This window comes from Cheilinus undulatus, linkage group 9 (assembly GCF_018320785.1).
Source record: "Cheilinus undulatus linkage group 9, ASM1832078v1, whole genome shotgun sequence".
Classification (NCBI taxonomy): Eukaryota; Metazoa; Chordata; class Actinopteri; order Labriformes; family Labridae; genus Cheilinus; species Cheilinus undulatus.
This window is the reverse complement of record NC_054873.1, coordinates 42,477,570-42,500,075: the sequence shown is the minus strand read 5'-3', so window position 1 is coordinate 42,500,075 and position 22,506 is coordinate 42,477,570. Positions and strand designations below refer to the sequence as shown.

The window sequence follows — 22,506 nt, the reverse complement described above, 5'->3', positions numbered from 1 at the left end:
TAAGATGATTGTGAAGTAAAATAGTAAGTAGGGATACACATTTCAAGGAAAATTGATCTTTTGAAAGTCACAGGCAATTATTCATTGAACATCTGAAGATTTCAAGAGATGGACAGGGATTTAAATCTGGCTTTGATAGACTGATGCTAATGCATTATGGAATTAACCTTCAACAGGCTGAAAAATATAGCATTGCTCATAGTTACTTAATTTAGTATCAAATTATCCATTTAGTTGTTTCAATGATTATCCATTTAGTTCTTTTACTGATTACGTACATAAAATAGTAACATGGATAAAGTTAGCCTCTGCACTGCAACTGCTTTCTTCTTCTGTTGTTATTTAGTGGCACTTAAACAGCTTTCAGATGTGCCACAGCCACTGTCTGGTGATAGCACTTTATCACAACCAGGTACCAGTAAAAATAATGGACACTGAAGTTTTAAATTAAGATAACAATAACATCAAATCTTCAATTTTTATAAAAATAAATTAATGATTGTTTAAATATTCAGGACTCTTTGTCCATCCTTAGTTGTAAGTTTCTTTTTAGGAACCATGAATTAGAAGTGCACAAGATGAGTGTGGAAATGGCTTGTTTGAAAGAAACTGAAAAGACAGGACAAGGAACTGCATATATGATAAAAAAACCTTGTGGACTGTCATCTTTACAGCATATACCTAGGCTCTAGAGTCTGCAGAATCACTGTTGAATCAGTGAACCATTGAAAAGCCACTCAGCCAATTCATTTTTTAAGCTTCAGTTTCAGAAGTAATAACTACTTCTGAAGAAAATATATGAGAATGACAATCAGTGGTGTGCTCTATAGTATGGTTTGAATTCTTATTCTCTAAGTAGATTTGTCAATTTGTTGTCACTTTGTACTGTATCTGAAATAGTTGACAACTCGTTTCGTGAACATTCACTGTGAAAATGCCCTGGTCAATCTGATTGAAACCCTGGTGACACAAATATTCTAGATAAAGGTGTTATTGACAACATGATAATGAGAAGCCAACAAAGCCACAGGTGGTTTACCGTAACTTTTTTCTTAATTTTTGCAATGAAACCTGGCTCCATGATCCTCCCTTCTCTTATAACCAAGTATTAAAGCTGTCTTTACTCATCATTGACAGGAATTAATCAGTACAGTCCCCAGTGTCTTTGATTACAAAGTTAATCTTCTGATTGTAGAAGCATATGAATTTAAAATACTCTTGTGTAAAATAGTGCTGCATATAAAAAATTATTCAAGGTCTGTACAATCCTCAGTGCTGCCTGTACCACTGCTGTGAAGGCCTGCATGTCATTGGTGGAGGAAGAGTTTTACAGTAGTCACAGCTAGGAAGCTTCTTTTTGTTTCCTCGGTAAACTCACAGCTGTAAATGCTCAACATTTGTGAGACTTATCAAACCTAGAGACCTGTATGTTGTTTTTACTTCTGACCTTGCTTATCTCAGGATTTAAACCTTATCTCAGGGTCAGTAGACATGTGACCCTCCAAGGGTCTGAGATGATTAGCTGGTCTTGTGATGATTACAAGGTAAAAAAAAAATCAGTGAAAAATCTTAACTGCAGCAGAATCATGTAAGCTTGTGTATATCAGCAGATTTTGTCATGCTCCTTGTGCTTCAACAGACTAATATTTTAAACCATAAATTTTAAAGTTCCACACATCTGTGCCACTTTAAAGGTTACACAAACTCTTAGTAGGTTGACAACATGTGCATGTAGGAAAATATGGTATGAATCATGACTAAAGCAAGGATTCAAGATTGAGAGGAACTTCAGCTGTATTGTCTTCAGTGATATGATTTCTGATGTTTCCTTTTTCCAGGGTCAGATCAACAAGACACTTCATCCTAGCATGGCAGAGGTCGACCAGGACCGCTCAAAAAGCAGTACTCCTGTTACAGAGCTCTCCAACCGAATCCTGGACACTAGCTTTGAGGACAGAGGAGCCAGTGCAGCATCCATGGGTGGAGGAGGAAAAGCAGGAGGAGCATTGGGCTCAAGCTCTGAAGCAGTCCTGCTAAATGGTACTCGGCCCTCGCACAAACGGCGCTCATCTGAGAGTGAGACTCGGGACACAAAGAGACAGTACTCTCTGGAACGAAGGGACGAGTCGCCCGAGCGGGCAAGAGAGAGGGAGCGACAGAGGGACAGAGAGGGACGAGGCAGCAGCAGCAGCTGTAGATCCAAAACTCCCGCAGCTTCTTCATCCTTCTCTTCTTCAGCGAAAGCAAACACTGTCGGTCCCATCACACTGGACTCTGGTGAAGGAGTGTCAGATGATGGGGAGGCAGTCAGCCCAGAAACTAACCTACGCTGTTTGGTCAATTTCTTCAGGTAAAGGTCATAAACAGTTTATATTTGGGCCAGAAAGTATGTTTTTGGACAAATTCAGAAAAATATCAGTATATCTTTTAATCTCATAAACAATGACATATGAAACTTATAAAACTTGTGTCCTTCAGAACTATGGGTTATCAGCAGGAAGTGGTGGAGCATGTTCTTAAGGAGACAGGACAAACAGAAGATACCTTCCTTCTTCTGGAGAAAATTGTTGAAGAAACAAAACGCTGTGAAAAAGAGGGGTCAAAAGAGAAGGAAAAGGAAAGAAGATTGAACTCCTTGTGCTCCCCGGACACTCCCTTCTCCACCTCCTTGTCGTCATCATCCACCACTACAGTCGCACGGTGCAAGGAGACCAGAACTCATAAGGTACACTCTTTCACAGAAAGCCAGTTTTGTTCCTCTTTCTTTTGCTAAACACCAATATTTTATCAATACCCGCCCCTAACCATCTGTGAGGCTTTGATGGTTTGAAATCTGAGAACACCATAGTTCAGTTGACTGAGCTGTTTCTAAATAGTACCTTTCAAATAACCATACTAAAACTACTTCACTTTTCATCTTTTCCTTCATCTCACCTGTGAAATTATCAAGTATTTAATTTATGACACCATAAACATATCTTGACACAGTAACACATGATGATGTATCATGGGAGTTCTTCATAGCTGCCTTTGCCCCATTTTTATCTTCAGATCTGTTCTTCTCAGATCATTTCCAGTAGTTTTTTATATCTTGTGATTAATATCACTGAATTTAAGATACTGTTTTTTTCTTGTTTCCAGTAGTCACCTTGCTTCTCATCAGCTCAGCAGCTTTGATGGGCTAGATGACTCACAAATCTTACAAATCGTATATCGCAGCTTTGACTGAAGTCTGTTACCAAATGTAGGGTGTTATGAAGTATGATACAGGTTTCTTTCACAATGATTAATAATGTGTTTATTATTTATTGTAAAGAGGAGCTTGAGTGCTCAAGGTGGAATCGGAAGCTACGAGATCATTACCATCGACGATGACGACGTCGTCACCACAAATGCCAAAACGGCAGATAGTAGGACATCCCGCATGACGACAGCACCACACCTTGACATCCAGTCAGGATCCAGAGCTGACTATTTGGCGCGAGGAGGAGCCAGCGTGTCACAGAGAGACTTTCTGGCAAGGGGTGGGACTCAGACTTTGGGAGGATCGGTGAAAGTTGAGAGTGTGACAGCGCTGCGGAGCACGCCTCAGTGGCTGACTGCCACCACCACCTCTTTAGCTTCAAACCCCAGCGTGAGTATCATCTTCAAGTCCCTCTTCATCTGTTAACGTGTTGTACTCATTTAATGTTCACTTTCTTGAGTGGGCACAATAACGTATTTTTCTAATCCAAATACCTATGGCTGAATGAGTGGAAATGACAAAGAAGAAAGGAAAAAGGAATCCAGGCATTATGATTTTTACATTGACAATTTCATAAAGTTATTAATCAACCTAGGAGGGAGTATTTATTGGAAGGTGAGGTGTTTAAAGATTTATTTCACTGTTAAATTTTTACTTTCCTGAGACAAAGATGATAAAAACAACAAGATAAATCCATGTAGTGTACTCAAAAATCTATTTGGATCTTATTATATCTTTGATAGTCAAAAAGCATAAAACATAAAGATGGGGGTTTTTTTGTTGTTTTTTTTTTTAGTAAAATATTTAAATCTTTTTCATTTTTTATTTCCAAGCAAGTAGCAAGTCAGTATCCTAATCTTACAGCGGATAAGGACAATCTGGGTTGTTGTTCTCTGTTATAAGTATTTTTATTTTGTCTACAGGCTGCTCAGCCTATCAGCCGGCCCTCTGCCTCAGCGTATCAAACAATCAGCCACATGGGCCTACACGGGGTTGGAGCAAGGACTCCACCCACAAACGACCCCCCAGTACCCCCTGTTACCGGATTAGCTCGTTTCCATCAGTCACTGAGGACACCTTACACTCTGAAGCTGCCAAACGAGCCAGGACGTCCGGACCTCAGACACATCATCATAGATGGCAGCAATGTGGCGATGTCGTGAGTCTATCAATCGCACATGCACACACAGTTCTGCAAATTAAAACCTGTCATGCCCACAATAAGCTGTATGATGAAATACACAGGGCTGTATAGTTTGTCCATGTTTATATACAGTTAGCTGCTTTCTAATTTGTTAGCAAGGAAGAAGGTTCATAGTTACGAGCTGAAAAGGGGCATAATGCCACCTAACATAGAAAATCAATGTATTTTTTAGATATATGTAATACATCTGAATAAGCTCCAGTCAATTAATCAATACACCAACTATGCATGTGTATTGGGAGAATGCTAAAAATAGTTGACCAGTTAGATATCCAAGCACTTTACTGTTCATGTAAATGAGTGATGTTCCCAGTTGAACAGTTTCAGATCCAAATTAAGGCGAATTCTAGTTTTCTTCTTTAGCCAGTTATTCTAAAGTCAAGTTAATACATTCTGTAAACTAAGTTCACACTGTATTGGTAAACCAGCTTCCCAGCATAACAGTGCAAAGTTTGTTTTCAGAATGTGGCTAAAGTTAGCAATGCTAACACCGCCGGCTTCCTGTCCTCTTTGCAGGTTAACATTCACAATCCTATGCTGAATATTATCACTCATTGCTTCGGTTATATGAGAGTGTAACTTCACACAGCCTCTGGGCAACTCTCCCCTTTTTTAAGTTTATGATAGTGCTAATCTACGCAGTCCTTCAACATGCTATCAGTTACTGTTGTTTAAATCGTGTTACAGAGCACTGCGGCAGCAAGACAGTAGCCATTAGGAACAACAATGGGCTACTAGTTGCAGACAGTTGGATACAGTTTAAACAGAGCGTTTGACCAGAATTTTTTGAATAAAAAATATTATAAAAAAGTTTAACCAACTTGCAATTCTGGTGCAGACTACCAGGGGATCTAAATGAAACCTTTTAGCTGGTTGTTGGTGCACATTCCTAATGTAAACATGCTAATTGAAACCCACAATGAAGAATGAAACTCAAACTTATGCGTCTGTCAGGCATATCAGCAGCTTTGTCATCCCTGAGTTGGATCAGGTTTCTTATGATAGTGGTGAGGCACTGTTCTTGATGTGTCAGATGGGCACCATAGGGGTTTTGATGGGGGATTTTCTTTGTTTATATATAGTTAAGTGGCACATTCTGAATGGCTCAGAGGCAATTTTGGTACTTGACTACGTTTCTTCCAGTAAGTTACAATTTCAAACATACTATGACAACAAAACTATGACCAGTAATTTGATTGAATGTATTTGCATGTAGTATTGATGTTAATAATGATAATAACAATAATGACATAATAACAATAATGCAAATTTTCGAGTTTCAATAAACTTAGGCACAGACGAAACAGAAGTTTAAAATTGTAAAGATAAAAGGAGACATTTAAAGCCTGAGGATTCTGAACACAAAGGCTCAATCACCTGTAGTTACAAGACAGGATCTGGGTCAAGCAGAGCTGCAGCCTGTGACTGCGGTCAGTATATCTCGGTATGAGGCCATTTAAGGCTATTTAAAATGACCCAAACAGCCAGTGTAAGCTGGCAGGAACAGGGCTGCTGAAACTAAGCAGGAACCATTTAGTAGTAATCTGTGGAGGGAGCTGAGCAAATTGTGATTGTAAAACTATATACTGTTTTGTCTTGCTCTAAAAACACCACAGTTAAAACCAATGCCAAAAGGACAAGAGTATGCTTCGATAGGTGAAGATGTTGTATGAAACGGGTATAAATGTAGAAGTTGTAAGGCAGTGCCTTTAAGTGACAACATATAGGCTAACCGTCCAACAGAAAAGGTAAGTCAGGAATGTAGCCGTCTGCTGAAGCTCTGCTTTGGTATAAAGATGTGATGCACATTCTGACCCCTGAAACAGGAGCTATCATGTAGCATCTCTTCAGGTTGGAAGGATTATCGGTCAATAAGGCTTAACTGTCAGCAGTACCCAAGCTGCATATAGGAGTAAGCCACCAGTCCTCTCAAGATTATCAATATAGGTAAGTAGGTCACAGAGTTAACTCAGATTTTAGGCTTTTTGCTCTCATACAGCCACCAAGTTATTCTAAGAAGCTCTTCTCCTTCCAGGAAACACCTCCATCTTTGTTAGTGAAGGTCACACACCCTCAGTCATACTCTCAATCTAGGTATGCGGTGTATTTTGCTGCTACTAGGTTTTTTTGTGCAGGTGTACTAAAACTACTCCCACATATCCAGGTAATGTGTCATTTGTCCTCCTCAGATCGAGAAAGGCACGTGTAACAGCTTGATAGTTCAGAGTGGATTTTTTTCATTTGGAATGAACGCCTTTTCTCATGAAATTCAGTAATTGTAGTTCAGATTTATCCAGAAATTGTGCAACAAAGATGAATCTACATCTTGTCTGTATTATACTTAAGGATGGATGGCGTGTTGTAATACTCTCGGCTGATGTGTCATCACTGTTTTCTTTCAAGGTGACCTTGCCTTGGCTTCTCACTTTTGCAACCACATCCCTTTTACGCTCTGTGTCACACCCACTCTTTGACTGCCCTCACTCCTTACCAGAAATGTGTCCAAACAGAGAAGTACGGGATTACCGACTCAAAACCTGTCTTTTTTATTTAGTTTGTTAGAAAATGCAGAGTAGTTAATAGTCTGTTAACCAGATTGTCCTAGTTTTTCTTCTCTGCAACAGTATTGCAAAAATGACAAAAAAAAAAAAACACATCATTAGGGGCCATGTGGCAGAATAGGTAGAGCTGTTATAGTCACTACCTAGGTCATTTGAAGATGGTGTGATGGCTATGCTGTAGTGCTGGGCAATTAATTGAGATTCACTTTCATTTCTGATTTTGGCTTTCTACAACCAGAAAAACAAGCTAATCGAGGCTAAATGATTACAGTGCCACATGCTGTGATGCACTCCTTTTGTCATGTGTGGTTAATGGAGCAAACGCGCCTGGCCTAAAAGCAGAGTAAGTGCTCACGGCAGTGTGCCTGATAGCACTCAATGTTCCAATTTTTGGTGAAGAGTAAATAAAACATTTCAATTTATACATCATGAGCAACAAAGTGTAGCATAGCTCAGTCTGAAGCCATTGAATGGGCAATCATGCTAGGTGAGGTATAGAGAGTTCCTAACCAGTGTCTGTCAAAGCACATCCACTGTATGGATCCTGCCAGTCAATACAGCAGAATGTCAGGCATGATGTCCTTCAGGTAGGGATGTAAGAATACAGTCGGTATATTTGATTCAAATCCCAATTTTGGGTCCATGTTACAATTCAAATCTTTGAGTGTAGTGTAGTTTAGATTCATTTCCAATTGAAAAGGGAATCAACAATTTTCAATGGAACATTTCAAAACATATTTACTCTTACATAGTAAGTATGTAGGTAGTCTTTTTTAATTTTAATGTTACTTTCTGACTCAAACAACACCTTCACATTTTTCATATTCATTACATATTTATTTACATTCTCAGGCAGAAAGTAACTTCTCTGAACATTCACAAAATCCTCTGCAGTCTTGTAAACCCTTTAACTTGGGACAGTAATGGCTGGAATATAGAGACATGCTCTTGATAGCAGAAAAATGGAGTTTTCTTTCCACCACTGGAGTATACAGCTCCACTTCACAACTGGACAAAATCCGCCGGTCTTTTTTGTGACAAGAAGTAAGTCAGATAGAAGCCTCTGTGGTGCAACAGAGGATCTACGGTCTTGATTGCATTCTTTGCCAGGAGGGCGGATAACTCCTGGTCCAGTGCTAGGGCTTTCGGCGGGTCGCTGATGATTGTGATTTTGATCCGGAAGGGGGGAAGGGGGCCGGCATCGGAACTGTAGCTTGTACCTGTGGGTTAAGGTGGCAACCACCCAGGGGTCTAAAGCGTGTGCAGCCCAAAATTCGAGCTGCTAGTGTGAAAAGTACCCAACAGCCAGCCCCAAGACCTCAGTCTCAGGCCCCCCGGCCCCTAGACCTCAGTCCCAAACCCCCTGGCCCCTAGAGGCCCTGGAGGGGTGGCGGATAGGATCCGGGGCCGGAGGTGGTCTGTAGAACGAGTGGGCAGTGCCGCAAAAGTCCCTGGCACGAAAGTCCCTGTCCAGCCTCTGGGCAGGATGCAGAGGCCCATGCCAGCCAGTGGAGTGAGTCCGTGGTGGTGGTGGGTGGGCTCGAGGGGCAGTTGAGGGGCCCTGGGCCTGCTGGGGGGAGGCATGGTTCTGCTGAGACTCGAAAGCTGCTGCCTAGTCTGCCGAGCTTAAACGGTTCGCTCCAGCGCCTCCATCGCAGCTGAACCAAACAGCTCTCCTGGTGTCACCGGAACACTCCTGAGGGTCCTCCTACATGCCTCTGTCAGGGGTGACTGTACGAGTCAGACCTGGTGGCCAGTTTGAACCAGGAAGGACATCCTCCTTCCTGGTTCAAACTGGCTGCCAGAAAAGAACATCATCCTTCCAAGTTCCCTTGACATCAGTGCAAAGGCCTGCAATGACACGTCACTGAGACTGATGGAGGAAGCCCCCACTCTGCTCTCCTGCAGGGAAGCAGAGAGGGCAAACATGAGGGGAGCCAGGGAGTTGCCAATATGGCCGTCACATGCTCCGGGATTATAAGTCCTGTTGAGAATGTCGAGTCATACCTGGTGGCCAGTTTGAACCAGGAATGACATCATCCTTCCTGGTTCAAACTGGCTGCCAGGAAGGACATCATCCTTCCAAGTTCCCTTGACATCAGTGCAAAGGCCTGCAATGACGCATCTCTGAGACTGATGGAGGAAGCCTCCACTCTGCCCTCCTGCAGGGAAGCAGAGAGGGCAAACATGAGGTGAGCCAGGGAGTTGCTGATATGGCCGGCACATGCTCTGGCATTATAAGTCCTGTTGAGAAGGTCGTGCGTGACCCGACACTGGGGTCGAGGGCACCTGACAGCTGGCCCCAGTGACTCCTCAGGAGACATGATGAGGGATGTGATGGCAGGCTCTACAGCTGGCATAAGATCCAGGCCAGCTCTTGGCGCATCATGCATGGCCACCAGGGCTTGACCGTCAGCTGAGAGAGGGGAGTGCATCCCAGTATCTTTCCAACTGGCATGTAGCTCCCTAAGGTATTCCTCTGAAAACTACAAAGTGTAGTGTGGTGGTAGGTGGGCTCGAGGGGCAGTTGAGGGCCCCCTGGGCCTACTGGGGGAGGCATGGTTCTGCTGAGACTCAACAGCTGCTGCTGTCAGCAAATTGTAGCGAGAATACTCACAATGCTGGAGGAATAGAGGAATATTCACCCTCTGCCATGACTTCCACACGTAGCGAAGCCAATGCTTGCCTCACCGTGTCGCCACCTCCCCAGGGAGGGAGTAATCGGCGAATAGATTTTGGGAGTGATCCAGATCACCGTCTGGATCCAGGCATGTTTTTAAAGGATTCTTCAGTATTGGGAGATAGGGCTGATGTGGAGGTCTGCGCTTTCTGAGTGTTTTTCTAGTTTGATTTAGATTTGATAGATTTTGATATAGATTTTTAGTCGATCCAGGATATATCCTTTCATCGCTAACTTCTAGAATTTATTTCAACATAAAAGCATGTTCAGTTTTCAGTTTTTTTCAACTATAAAATGCCCCATGTTTTACAACAATGTTTTTATTCTGAAGTTGTTTCCGGGGCAGTTATTTTGTTATTGAAGTCACTTTGCAAAGTCTTACTGACAGTTCTTCAGGTGCCTGTCAAGCTGTCTTCACAAAGGCTGTTTTCACATGCTATTTAAATTATTCAAATCACCAGGTTGCAGGTGATATTTATTCATTTAAGAGCTCACTCTGCCTCCCTCACTGGCTCTTGCGGAGCATGTAGTGCAAGATTTTTTTATTTGCACCTTTATGTTTATTAAGTTCACATTTGTAAATGTTAAAGATATTGTTTTCCTGAGATCTGCACAATAACTTAAACCACAACTGTGTGTTATGACAAATGGCCGGTTTAACTAAGCGATTATTGTGTTTTATTGAAATGCATTAATTTAAACTTACTTGAGAGTATATCCCTTAATCCTTTCCTGTTTAAACTTAGTCATAATGAAATTTATGAAACCAAGAAATTTGAGCTCTTTATGTTACAAAGCTGTGACTGCTTCTCAAGGCAACACAACAATTTACTGCAGTCTTATCAGATGAAATTCATGCACGGATGCAAAATCAGTCAGTAATTGTGTTCATTAATTATTATCTCAATAACAATCAAATAATAGTGATTTTGAATCATGCCATAATCAGGCAGCTCTATTAATTGGTTGATGAGGTAACACAAAGGAGGTCTTCATGTTGGCATGGGGGGGGCTGACTTTGGGAAGCTGGAGCTCCGTGTCCAGCCTCTCTGGGGTGTTATTAGACTATTCAGTGGAAATACTTGTGAAGAGAGGTTCCCACTTGGCAACCCTAGTGATATCCTGCTCTTTGGGGGCCATGTGGTTAGGTAAGTGGCTCTGGCGTTGTCACTACCTGGAGTTTGCATGTAAGGATCATGAGTCTGTTGAGGGTGGCAGTGCTGTTTATGTAAGGTAACTAATCAGTAAGAGCATAACTGAGTCTCTTTCCTTTATTCTTATTCTTTTATAAGAGCACAGATATCTTCAGTCCAATAGATATGTATGAGTGCCATTATTATTTGTGTTGAAAACTACAATGCTAAGTTGTTCCTGATATTGACCTCAGTGCAGCTTTGAGAATAAAAATATGTCATGATCATATAATAAGGCTGTGAGGTTATGTGAGGTCAGAGAAGTCCTCCTGGCAGGTTATGTACAGGTTACCATGGAGACTTTACTGGTTGCATAATCTCTTCCTGCTGTGGTTTCATTCAGCCCTTTCTCTTTCAACAGTTTGTGGAACTTCCCTTGAGTTTGAATCGCTGCTCTAACCACAAGCATACAGTGACCTTGTTCTGTAATTTGAATGTCTTTAGTTTGTGTTTGTGCTTGTAATATCATAGAAAGCAAGCAAATATTCAGCTATTCATACTGAGATAAAGAGTGCATTTAAGTGTTAATACTTCTGTTCTACCCTCTACTATGGCCTTTGAAAGATGAACTCCAGTCAGACACTGAAGAATTCAGGAACAAATAATTATGGCTATAATTATTCTCTTTGTTTTATATGAAGAATGTAAATGGTAAAGGCGGAGGGGATTGAAAATAGGTGTGAGTTAAAAAAATGGACGCTAAATTAAGAATTGATGTCAGTGGTTGGAGATAAATTTAATAAATGTGATTTGATGAAAATAGTGCCAAATCATTTTAGAGTCTTTCATTCTTAGGTTATCATTCACATCACAAATATTTTCATTAATTTTTCAAGAAAAGGCAATGATAAAAATACAATGATGAACGTGGGTGTGTGAATTAAAACAATATGTGGTCAAAATATGTTTAAATCTGAAAGAGGTTATTAGAGATGCACTGATTGTGAAAACAAGGGCAGATAGCGATGTTTATACTAACATTTAATACAGACGGTTTTTATTAGAGATGCATAATAATTATCTGAACTGATAAATTATCAGCAGATATTGCATATACTGTATTTGATATATTTTTATTATTTGGATTGTAGTTTATTAACTGATAGAGTGCACTGATAGCACCCTAACATTAGCACCAGGCCAGAGGCTTGATGGAGATGCAGTGCTGATTCAGCTGGCATTTTAAAACTGCAGAAACTTTGCCTGAGACAGACAGAAGGCCAAGCTATTACTGACAATATCCGTCTCACACACTCCTGATCCACTGCTACTTCTTAGACGTACCCCTGCCCCGCCTGCTCTGTTTAATGTTGTTTCGTTCACAGTTTGATCAACAACTTCTGAAACAGAAGTTAAACCACAGACAACACCATTGTAGTAATGCTGTACAAAACATTTTTTTTGACTTACCTTCGATAGGACTTACGTCAGTGCATATTTTGCATCTCTACTTAATTTTACTTATTTGAAAACCTCCTGTTTTAACATGTCTGGTTGGACTTGTGTTGGCTGAATTTTTTTTAGCCGATTAAGATGTCAGATTCAACTTTTATTCTAGAGATTTAAAATCATTTCATGGCTTAAGTGAAAAAAGCACACTCTTTAAAACCAGAGTATTTCAGATGTTGGTTTATGTTGTACTTTGGTGCAAAAATGTTTTAGGCAAAACTAAAAAAGAATAACACTTGTAAAGTCAGAACTGATCTTTGTTTTTTGATGTAAACATGAGTGATGTCAGTTAGAATTGGTTATAAATATCTCTGCTCACTACATATTCAACTGTCTTACTCTCAGATGTGCATAAATACATTCTGTTAACTTCTTTTTAAAATCAACAATTAAAAAAATAATCAGTTGTTACTGTTAATCAGCCATCAGGAGTAGGAGAATATCTATTACCAGCATCGTTTCAAAAAATACTTACATACTTGTGTCACTAGTTTTTAGTTTCATTTTAAATTCCTGTTTTGGTGTAGCACTCCTTGTATGTCAACATTTTCTCTCACAGTTGACCTTAAAATTAGATCAGAGTTTACCCAACAGATTCATTATTTTGCCCTGTAAAAAATTTCCTATTTAAATCAGCAGCTCGAGATACCAGATGCCAGCATAAAATAATTTGGACATTACAGATTAACACTGATAACGGATATCTGTTCATGCCACATAATTTGGCCAATGGCCAGTGTTTGTAAATAGAGCTGAAACTGGCTGATGCATGTATGCATCCTTATTGATAATCTATTAATTTGACTGTCAGTATGTATCACATTCAACTGACATTCATGGTTTACGGAACATAATCGTTGTTACTTTGACATTATTATTTACAGTTTTTGTTCTTCCACATTCAAAAAATAAAAGTTATTTTTATCATCCCACACTGAACAGAGGAGGAGGTATACAACCAAGTGTTCTTAAAGACTGTTGGTACTATTTCATCACTCAAATCTTCACAATTATAGAGAGAAGGGCTGTAGTCACTCTAATTTTTGGTTTTCACCATGAAAAGATTTTGTTGATATTTTAATATGGGTTGTTGATAAGTTCTTGTGATTCATGGTAAGTATTTTTTTGAACTGATACCGATAATTGATCATTTTTCTTCAATTGTTGATTTAAAAAAGAAGTTAGTTCGATGTATTTATACACATCTGGGGTAATATCGGAGTCTGCTTAGGGCCTCACTTTGGCCAGGGGAGGCCCTGGGTGGATTTTATTGGTTAATATTTTATTATCGGAATAATAAAAACACGTAAAATATATGCAATATCCTCCGATCATTTATAAATACTGATAATTATCATGCATCCCTAATAAGTTCTCAAAAGTTCATGTAGCCTACTTGAACAGGAACAATTTCTCTGGACCCCTTCCTGACAGTAAACTTCATGTCTACTGGTTTTGGACAAAACAAGAAACATGAGATGTCATCTTGGGGTTTTGTAATAATGATTTTTCAATTTTCCAGGCTAATTGATATACAGATTCTGATTCGACTTCAATAGAATAATTTGATGCTCAGCATTCAGCTGTACCCCCCACATCCGTCCAACTGAAGCGCAAAGACTAACTGAACTTTTTCTTTCCTGTCACTGGCTCAACAGGCCTCATTTACCAGTCTTAAGAAGAAATTTTTACCCACAGTTATGAACATTTAATTTCTGTGAAATCTAAAGAAGATATTGGTGAATGAGACCACCAGTTTTACTTAGCTGGAGACTTGTTTTTTTGTTTTGCAGAATAAGTCAAACTTTCTGACTTACTCACCAGTGTGCATTTGTGTTTTGCTGCTCAGTTTACGTTTGTATTCCAGCAAGATCAAAATGTTGAAACTAGCTGTGGAACAAATCATTTTTGTTGGAATAACAGATGCCTTTTTATTTCAACACTGATAATATGGGTAATGATTGATTTAAGTATTATGAAGGAAAGTTACTAGGGAAAGTTTCTTTCCACGCATAAACCTGAGGCAATCAAATGAAGTACCTGATTGCACAAATGAAATCTATTCTGTAAACAGCGTTTACAAACCCCAGTAGAGGAAGTCACTGGTGTTTTGTGCATGCAGCAACAGCTAGCTTCCTGCCCAGCGAGGCTGCCTGCTCAGGGAGTTTCTCACCTCTGTTTGTTTTGTTGTGTGGGTTTTCTGCCCTAGCTACCTAGTTTTAGATTAATAGCTGTGTGACGAGTGCGGACAGACCCCACACGTCACCATAGCCAAACTGAGTCAGCAGATGAGGTGAGTTCTGCCTTGTTTGTTTTGGTGCTATTTTGAATTGGGTAATTTTAAACTTGAAAGGTAAAGAATAGACAGTGATAGAGATCAGATTCAGTATTTCAAGTTGATGCATTTAAAATAGTATTCTGCAGATTTATTTTTTTTCAATTGTTAGCTATCAGTTATTTTTTGCCACTGTTCATATTTTTCTTTACACAGTCATATTACTGCTGTAGTTTTTTTCCTTTTCTTTGCCAAGAATTTCCCCCTTTTATGCATTTTGCAATCAGAAAGTCATACTGTGAGACACACTGATGGTTCGCCTCTGACACAGCACCAACAGGATATGAATTTTGGCTGAGCATTTCGCCTAATGAAGTTTCAGCCGTTTCTTTTGATTTTACCAGATGCTATTGGCTTCTTTTAAAGACATTTCTCTGGAACATTTAGGATAAAGAGACAGCTTTTAGTCACCTTCTGATCTCTATTTCATTGATGTGTATGAGACATGCTGCTCTTATAGTGCAAAAAAGTATGAATTTTGTTTACAGATACATCTATTTATGTCTCTTTGATGGAGGAAAGCTGATGGTTAATTCTCGAGAAGTTTTCTGACCTTTACCTGGAAGAAAGTTGACACCTGTGTACACCGCTGTCCACATTATTAAGCAAATAACATTTTTCCCTTATTTTCTGAAATATTAATGCAAATGACAGTCAAGAGTACTTTTCAAGTCATCAGCCATTAGAGCATAATTCAAATGTTTTTGAACAAACTTCATAATGATAACTGTTATTTCTGTAAAAATAAAAACCTCAAAATGCACTGCTCCTCATTATTAAGCACGACAGAGTTTTAAAACATGTTACTGGTTGTAAAGAACTGAAATGGTCATTTGTTGAATTTGCAGCATTAGGGGGTCATATTTACTGAAATCAAAGCTATTTCAATCAAAAACATCTCAGGCCAAGTTACATGTTAACATAAAGACCCCTTCTTTGATATCACCTTCACAATTCTTGCATCCATTGAACTTGTGAGTTTTTGGAGAGTTTCTGCTTGAATTTCTTTGCAGGATGTCAGAATAGCCTCCCAGAACTGCAGTTTTGATGTGAACTGCCTCCCACCCTCATAGATCTTTAGCTTGAGGATGCTCCAAAGGTTCTCAATAGGGTTGAGGTCAGGGGAGGATGGGGTCCACACCATGAGTTTCTCTCCTTTTATGCCCATAGCAGCCAATGACACAGAGGGATTCTTGCAGCATGAGATGGTGCATTGCCATGCATGAAGAAAATTTTGCTACAGAAGGAACTGCTCTTCTTTTTTACCATGGCAGAAAGTGGTCAGTCACTTTTTGTACCATGGAAGAAAGTGGTCAGTCAGAAACTCTATATACTTTGCCAAGGTCATTTTCACACCTTCAGGGACCCTAAAGGGGCCTACCAGCTCTCTCCTCATGAATCTGGCCCAAAACATGACTCTGCCACCTCCTTGCTGACGTCACAGTGTTATTGGGACACGGCCATCCCCCAACCATCCACTACTCCTCCATCTGGACCATCCAGGGTTGCACGGCACTCATCAGTCAACAAGACTGTTTGAAAATGAGTCTTCATGTATTTCTTGGTCCACTGCAACCGCTTCTGCTTGTGAGCATTGGATAGGGTGGCCGAATAGTAGGTTTATACAGGACTACAAGCCTCTGGAGGATCCTCCAACTTGAGGTTGGTGGGACTTCAGACGCACCAGCAGCTTCAAATACCTGTTTGCTGCTTTGTAATGGAATTTTAGCATCTGCTCTCTTAATCTGATGTATTTGTCCGTCAGAAACCTTCCTCATTATGTCTTTATCTGCACGAACCTGTCTGTGCTCTGAATCAGCCACAAATTTCTTCACAGTACAATTTTTTGTGAAATATCTAATGTTTTCATTCCTTGTCCAAGGCATTACACTATTTGACACTTATCGGCAGCAGAGAGATCCTTTTCCTTTCCCGTATTGCTGAAACCTGTGGCCTGCTTAATAATGTGGAACAGTGCATTTTGAGGTTTTTATTTTTAAAACAATAACGGTTATCATTATGAAGTTTGTTCAAAAACATTTGAATTATACTCTAATGGCTGATGACTTGAAAAATACTCTGTCATTTGCATAAATATTTTGGAAAATAAGAGAAAAATGTCATTTGCTTAATAATGTGGACAGTGGTGTATTAAATCATATTTACAATTGCAAATAGCACTCTTATCTGGCATAATCCCAATTGCACATTATTATCAAATCATGCAGCACTACTCTGTGCTACTGACGGCAAAAGCTATGAGACATGCTTGAGAGTGCATTAGTTTAAGAAGCAGGGTTAGATCCAGACTTTGTGAATGAGGTGTTAGACTACAGCCCTGAGCTATGCAGAAGTGACCTGCAGTTTGTGCGCACACACACACACAAAGAATCACAATTGTTTAGTTAGATGTCCTTAGTCCTCACTGTTTCTATCCAATTTAAGCATTAAAGTAATGAATGATGTTGTGAAAATATAATTCAAACTTAATAAAGTCAGTGTAGTTTTAATCAGGTGTAAATACAACTGTCTTTATTTTGTTAAAGTTTGGTTTAAAAGATTAAGAATCCCCTCTTATCCCCTCTTCTGGCGGTGGCAGGCCACCACTCTTAAAGGAAAGGCAGTGTCATACAAAGACCATGTCCTCCTACGAACCACTTAGGAACATGTTATTATTCAGTCATCATTGTCAGCGTAAATACTTCAAAGGCTTGTGATATTTAAGGTTTAAATAGGGAGAACTTGCATAAACATATTTCAAATTAATCTCTCTTTTTTCTTTTTTTTTTTTTTCTTCTTTTTTTATTCCAGCCATGGCCTTCATCGGTTTTTCTCCTGTCGAGGAATTGCTCTGGCTGTGGAGACATTTTGGAAGCGGGGCCACAGGGAGATCACAGTATTTGTTCCTCAGTGGCGTCAGAAGAGAGATCGGCTCACAACAGGTGTACATGGGCGGGATGTTAAGATGTAGCCTAGGTTTTTAAACCATGCGCTTCTGGTGAAACCATCTATAGCCAAAGAAGAACAGCCAAAAAACTGTTATATTTCACATTAATTAATATGGTGAAAAATAGCTCTGTTTGTAATTATTGTATATAAATTCTTAAATGTTGAATTAACCTTTTAGCTCATCATAGGTGTGCACTTTTGCCCCTACAGGATCTGCCTTTATTTTATTAGTAAGTAATGATTATCAAACCCTTCCTTTGAAATACAGAGCAACATTTTCTAAATCAGCTAGAAGACCTGAGACTGCTCTCCTTCACCCCATCAAGAGAGGTCTGTGGCCAGAGGATATGCTCACATGATGACAGGTATCCCTGCCTAGACTAAGTCATGCAACTGTTCTTTGGTAATTGACACATAAGATGAGCTGCTTCCCCCAAATTATTTATTCAGTTATTTTGCAGAGATTATGGTTCAGTTATGAACTTATCCAATCTCATGCTACACTTAAATACCAGATCCAGCCTTTTCCTCATAAAAAGAAGTGGATTGTACTTAGATATTTTGTAATAATTGCTGTGTTGTTGATTTTTGTAAGATGTCTAGATGTGATTTCCATTTAAAACTGTTGAGCATCTGCACAGCTCCCGTCTAGATAACTTTGCGTTACTAAAAAGCAGCACTCAAAAAAAAAAAAAAAAAAAAAAAAAAAAACAGATTGCACATTCACAGCTCATTATTGCTCTGCTCTATATGCACTCCTTTTATCAGTGGCTTCTCTGCTGGAAACTAACTTCAGGCCTTTGAACTGAGGGAAACTCCTGAATATGTAACCCACTCTGTCTCTTCCTCCCTGACAGGTTCCTGCTCCACCTTGCAGAAAAAACAGATGGGATCATTGTAACCAACGACAATCTGAAGGACTTTGTCAACACCTCGGAGACCTGGCGCAGGATCATTCAAGAAAGGTGATTTTTATAGCTGTTTGCCACACGTTCTCCAGGAAATTTCTCATAAAGGCAAACCCCGAAATCATCCTGTGTTTTTTCTTTTATAAATGACCGTCACAGCAGGGATTTTCTCTGACTCTGGCTCACCACAACTCTGTGCAGTAGTTTTGCTTCTTAGGGGAAGCAGGAAAAAACTGTCAAACCACGGTTAAGATTTCAGCTGTTTGCATTCATACTCTGCATGAAACTCCCATGCTCAAATTTGGACAATATTTGGAACTTTTTTGCAAACCTTAAATACCAAATGATGTATGTAAACCACAATCCCATTAAACATCATGTGAGTTGGAATTCCGACAAGGCAGGCAGTTTAGTGAAACTGGCAGTTAGTTGAGAATTTCTCATTAAACATCATTTTGTCTTCTGAGTGATGAACTTTTATTACCTTTATTCAGTCGTGACTATGTTAAACTCTTTGTGTTTAGTACAGAAGGAACCATTTATTGGAAGGATTTGGTCTTTTCATAGTTTATAAGGTCAATTGTTAAGATTAGAAGATAGAAGAAATGTCATTGTATGCTCTTGGCCTATTAGCCAACACTTTTGCTTTATAATTGATGACTTTATTTCCTTTTATCTCAGGCTGCTGCAGTTCACTTTTGTGGAGGATCACTTCATGATCCCTGACGACCCTCTGGGGAAGAACGGACCTCATTTAGACACCTTTCTGCTCAAAGAGAACAAGTATGTTTGTCATTTTGTAACGTGTAGAATTGGGCCTAAATAGTGCCTCTAATATCTGATTTTAGTTACGTAATGAAACAAAACTACCCGCATTGATGATGTGATAGATGTTTGAATGTTGTTGGGGCCGTTGTTGTTACTGCCTACTCACTGATGTACATCCTGTCTTCCTGTCAGGAGGGCTCCCCTCACTCCACCCCCTCTAAGACCTCCAGACCTGCGTCCCTCCTCCCACCAGCAGCAGCCAGTTTACGTCCAGGCTGTCCACTCGCGGACCCAGGCCTCAACACCATGGCCCCCGCCCTCTCTGAACACCCACTCCACCACACACTGGCCCCACTCTGGTCCACCTGAATGGCACCCACCCCGTCGTTCCCCTTCCCCCTCACCCTCCCCTCCTCCGCAGCGCTCACCAGGTGAGACATCGGAGCTGAAGAGAAAGCTGTACGACATCTTTCCCGACCAGAAGCAGCGGATCGACCGGATCCTGAGTGACAACCCGTACATGAGAGACCTGAACGCCTTGTCAGGGCTGCTGCTGGGATAAAAGATGGAGGACACAGTATATAAAGAACACACATTGAAGAAGATACATGTACATTTCAGCAGAAAGATTATTTATTTTACCATTTTGTCCAGCCTTGAGGACGGCGGTGTGTCCGTGGATATTATTTAACACAAAGACTGATCACCAAATTAGCTGCTTTTGGCGAAGAGTATTTTTTGAATGACTTTTTTTGGTTGCTTCCTCTCCTGTTGTGCTTTCACATTGGTTAAGTTGAACAACACTGGTGTTTAAAGAAGTAAAATGCAAGCAACACTCAACATTTGCCAAGCAGCATCATTTGTTTCAACCCGATGGTAATAAACCTTACAGCCCAGAGGTTTTCAATGGGGGACCACTGGAAGAAAATGTTTTGGACCAAGCACAGGAAACTTGGTTCCACAGTGGGTTGCTTCTTCACAACTCTGTTTACCATCAGACTCACAGCATCTCTGAACACACAAACTCTGAACTTTTATTGGTACACTTTGGGACATTGAAAGTTTTGCATGTTCATTTTTCAACACGATAGTAACACAGTTGTTATCTTCAGGAACAGACGCGAGTCTGTGAGGTGGTGGCAGACTGTTAAAGTCAACATCAGTGAGCAGTTTCAGCAGTTTGGAGTTGATCTGCATCAACAAGAAGTACAGAGAACCTCTGAGAATTTTTACATGCAGTTTGAAAAAGTGAAACTACTGTTTTAGTCTGACTAAAACTGGACCTTTAAAATCCATGTAAGCATGTAAGTCCAACTGGAATTATATCAAACTTGTTCAAGTCAGACTAGAACACTTAGGCTGGACACGTACTAGATAATTTTAACCCTTTTTTGCAATCCTCACATGCTTCTTCAGTTTTTGCTGCAGCTGTATCACAAGCCAGGACAGCCAAGCAAGGGTTTCAATAATCTTCCATGTTTGTTTTTCTTCTAAAGTCAAGTTTGATAACTCAAGTTTCTGTGAGATCTTGTGTGTGTGGGGAATCTTTACTGTTAAATCATAACTACAGACAGCAGGTTTCACCAGCTGGCCATCGTCTAGCATGTACATTCACAGGACTGGAAAATGAAAAATGATTTGAAATGGTCCTTGATGTTTGGCGTCCCATGTTTTTGAAATCATTTACGATTTGAAAATCATCTAGTATGTGGCCAGCCTTAGATAATGCACATGGAGATTGATTTATTCTTGATTGTATACACTTCAATCAAATCAGACTGGACTAGCCATTCTGCACATGCTCCACAGTAAGCTAGAGGTTTAGGGTACATCTCATTTATACCAAAACTGATAGAGCTGTAAAGGTTGTCCATGTTTTAACACTGAAGCTGCTTTCTAACTTGTTAGCAAGGTCAACTGTAACAAGTCGAAAGAGGGCACATCTCCACCCACTGTCACAGAGGCAGACAAGCTCCATTAATAAATCAATTCTCTACCTGTGCAGGTATCCTGGGACAAGGACAAAAGTCCAGTTAAACATCCTAACAGAATTAAAATAGCTCATATTTCTATGCATGTAAAATTACTGACAGTTTCTTTCACAAGGTATTTTAAATCACCATCAGAAGGTGTTTTTATGGACAAAATGTCCAAAAGATGTTTTGTTTTGTTTTGTTTTGTTTTTTAATCTGAGGCACAGTTTAAACTGCTCTTGAGACAAATACCTAACCAAATTAAAGAAACCATGAGTAGGGATAATGTTATGAAGCTGGACAGAGGGGCACCTATAGAAATATTCAGTTTTCCCATTGTAGCTCTCTGTGTGTAAATATTCTGGCTATATTTATCTCACTTAGAAACATTTCTCTCATTCAAGCATCCCTGCTCCTCTGTCCCTTCAAAATGTTACCTGTATTTCATGGTCTTCACTTGTAAAAATTGCCTGTCTGAATTCAGATGAGGCATCCTTTCACTATCACTTCTGTATGAAAACATAAAGATCTGAATCAAGATGTTTTTGAACTATTTCTGTTTGTTCCTAGATAGCAAGCACGATAAAACTTGATGTACTATTGTCATTGTTTTGGCTCACAATCAAAAAGCAGTTAGATTTTCAGAATGACTTTGCACTACATTTGTTATTAAGTTCCCCAAGTTGTTCTTTGTGCTCCTCAGACTGTTTGACATTAAAAATCTGTGGAATAACTTCATAACTGCTGAAACTGAACTGACTAATCTGATTTGATCTTTGATTGAAAAGTGAAAATAATACACATTTAACAACCACTTCATTAGGTAACTGCTACACTTATTAGTACAAATATCTTATCAGCCAGTCACATGGCAGTAGCCATTGCATTAAGGCATGTAGAGTCGAGATGATCTAAATTCAAACAAGGCATCAGTGGGGAAGATAAAGGATTTAAGTGACTGAATGTGCCATGGTTGATGGTGCTCTGGCAGGTTTTCATGTTGTTTATGCCAAATACTGATGCTTTTCTTATGAATTCTTTGAATTTTGGGCTCAGTTTCCCATTTTTAACTGACACTGAAGCCTATCTGCTTTATGTGAGTTCAGAGGTTCTCTTCTGCATGTCTCAAGTGGTTATTTGAGTTATTGTTGCCCCTAGTCTGGTCATACTTTCTGCCCTCTGCCAATCAACAAGGCCCAGAGAACTACCACTCACAGGATATTTTCTGTTTTTTGAGCCATT

General features: G+C 39.8%; 1 protein-coding gene across 1 annotated transcript in view; it reads left to right on the top strand.

Annotated features, from left to right (window-relative positions):
* Positions 1-21,802, top strand: part of n4bp1 (nedd4 binding protein 1) — a 32,234-nt gene extending 10,432 nt beyond the window's left edge. Inside the window, exons 4-12 of the mRNA XM_041796198.1 lie at positions 1,839-2,350; positions 2,479-2,725; positions 3,317-3,634; positions 4,168-4,403; positions 17,478-17,608; positions 17,884-17,980; positions 18,473-18,580; positions 19,205-19,306; positions 19,484-21,802. Coding sequence (XP_041652132.1) covers positions 1,839-2,350; positions 2,479-2,725; positions 3,317-3,634; positions 4,168-4,403; positions 17,478-17,608; positions 17,884-17,980; positions 18,473-18,580; positions 19,205-19,306; positions 19,484-19,853 — 2,121 coding nt within the window. The 3' untranslated portion in view covers positions 19,854-21,802. The remainder of the gene's footprint in view (positions 1-1,838; positions 2,351-2,478; positions 2,726-3,316; positions 3,635-4,167; positions 4,404-17,477; positions 17,609-17,883; positions 17,981-18,472; positions 18,581-19,204; positions 19,307-19,483) is intronic.
* Positions 21,803-22,506: the final 704 nt, after the last annotated feature.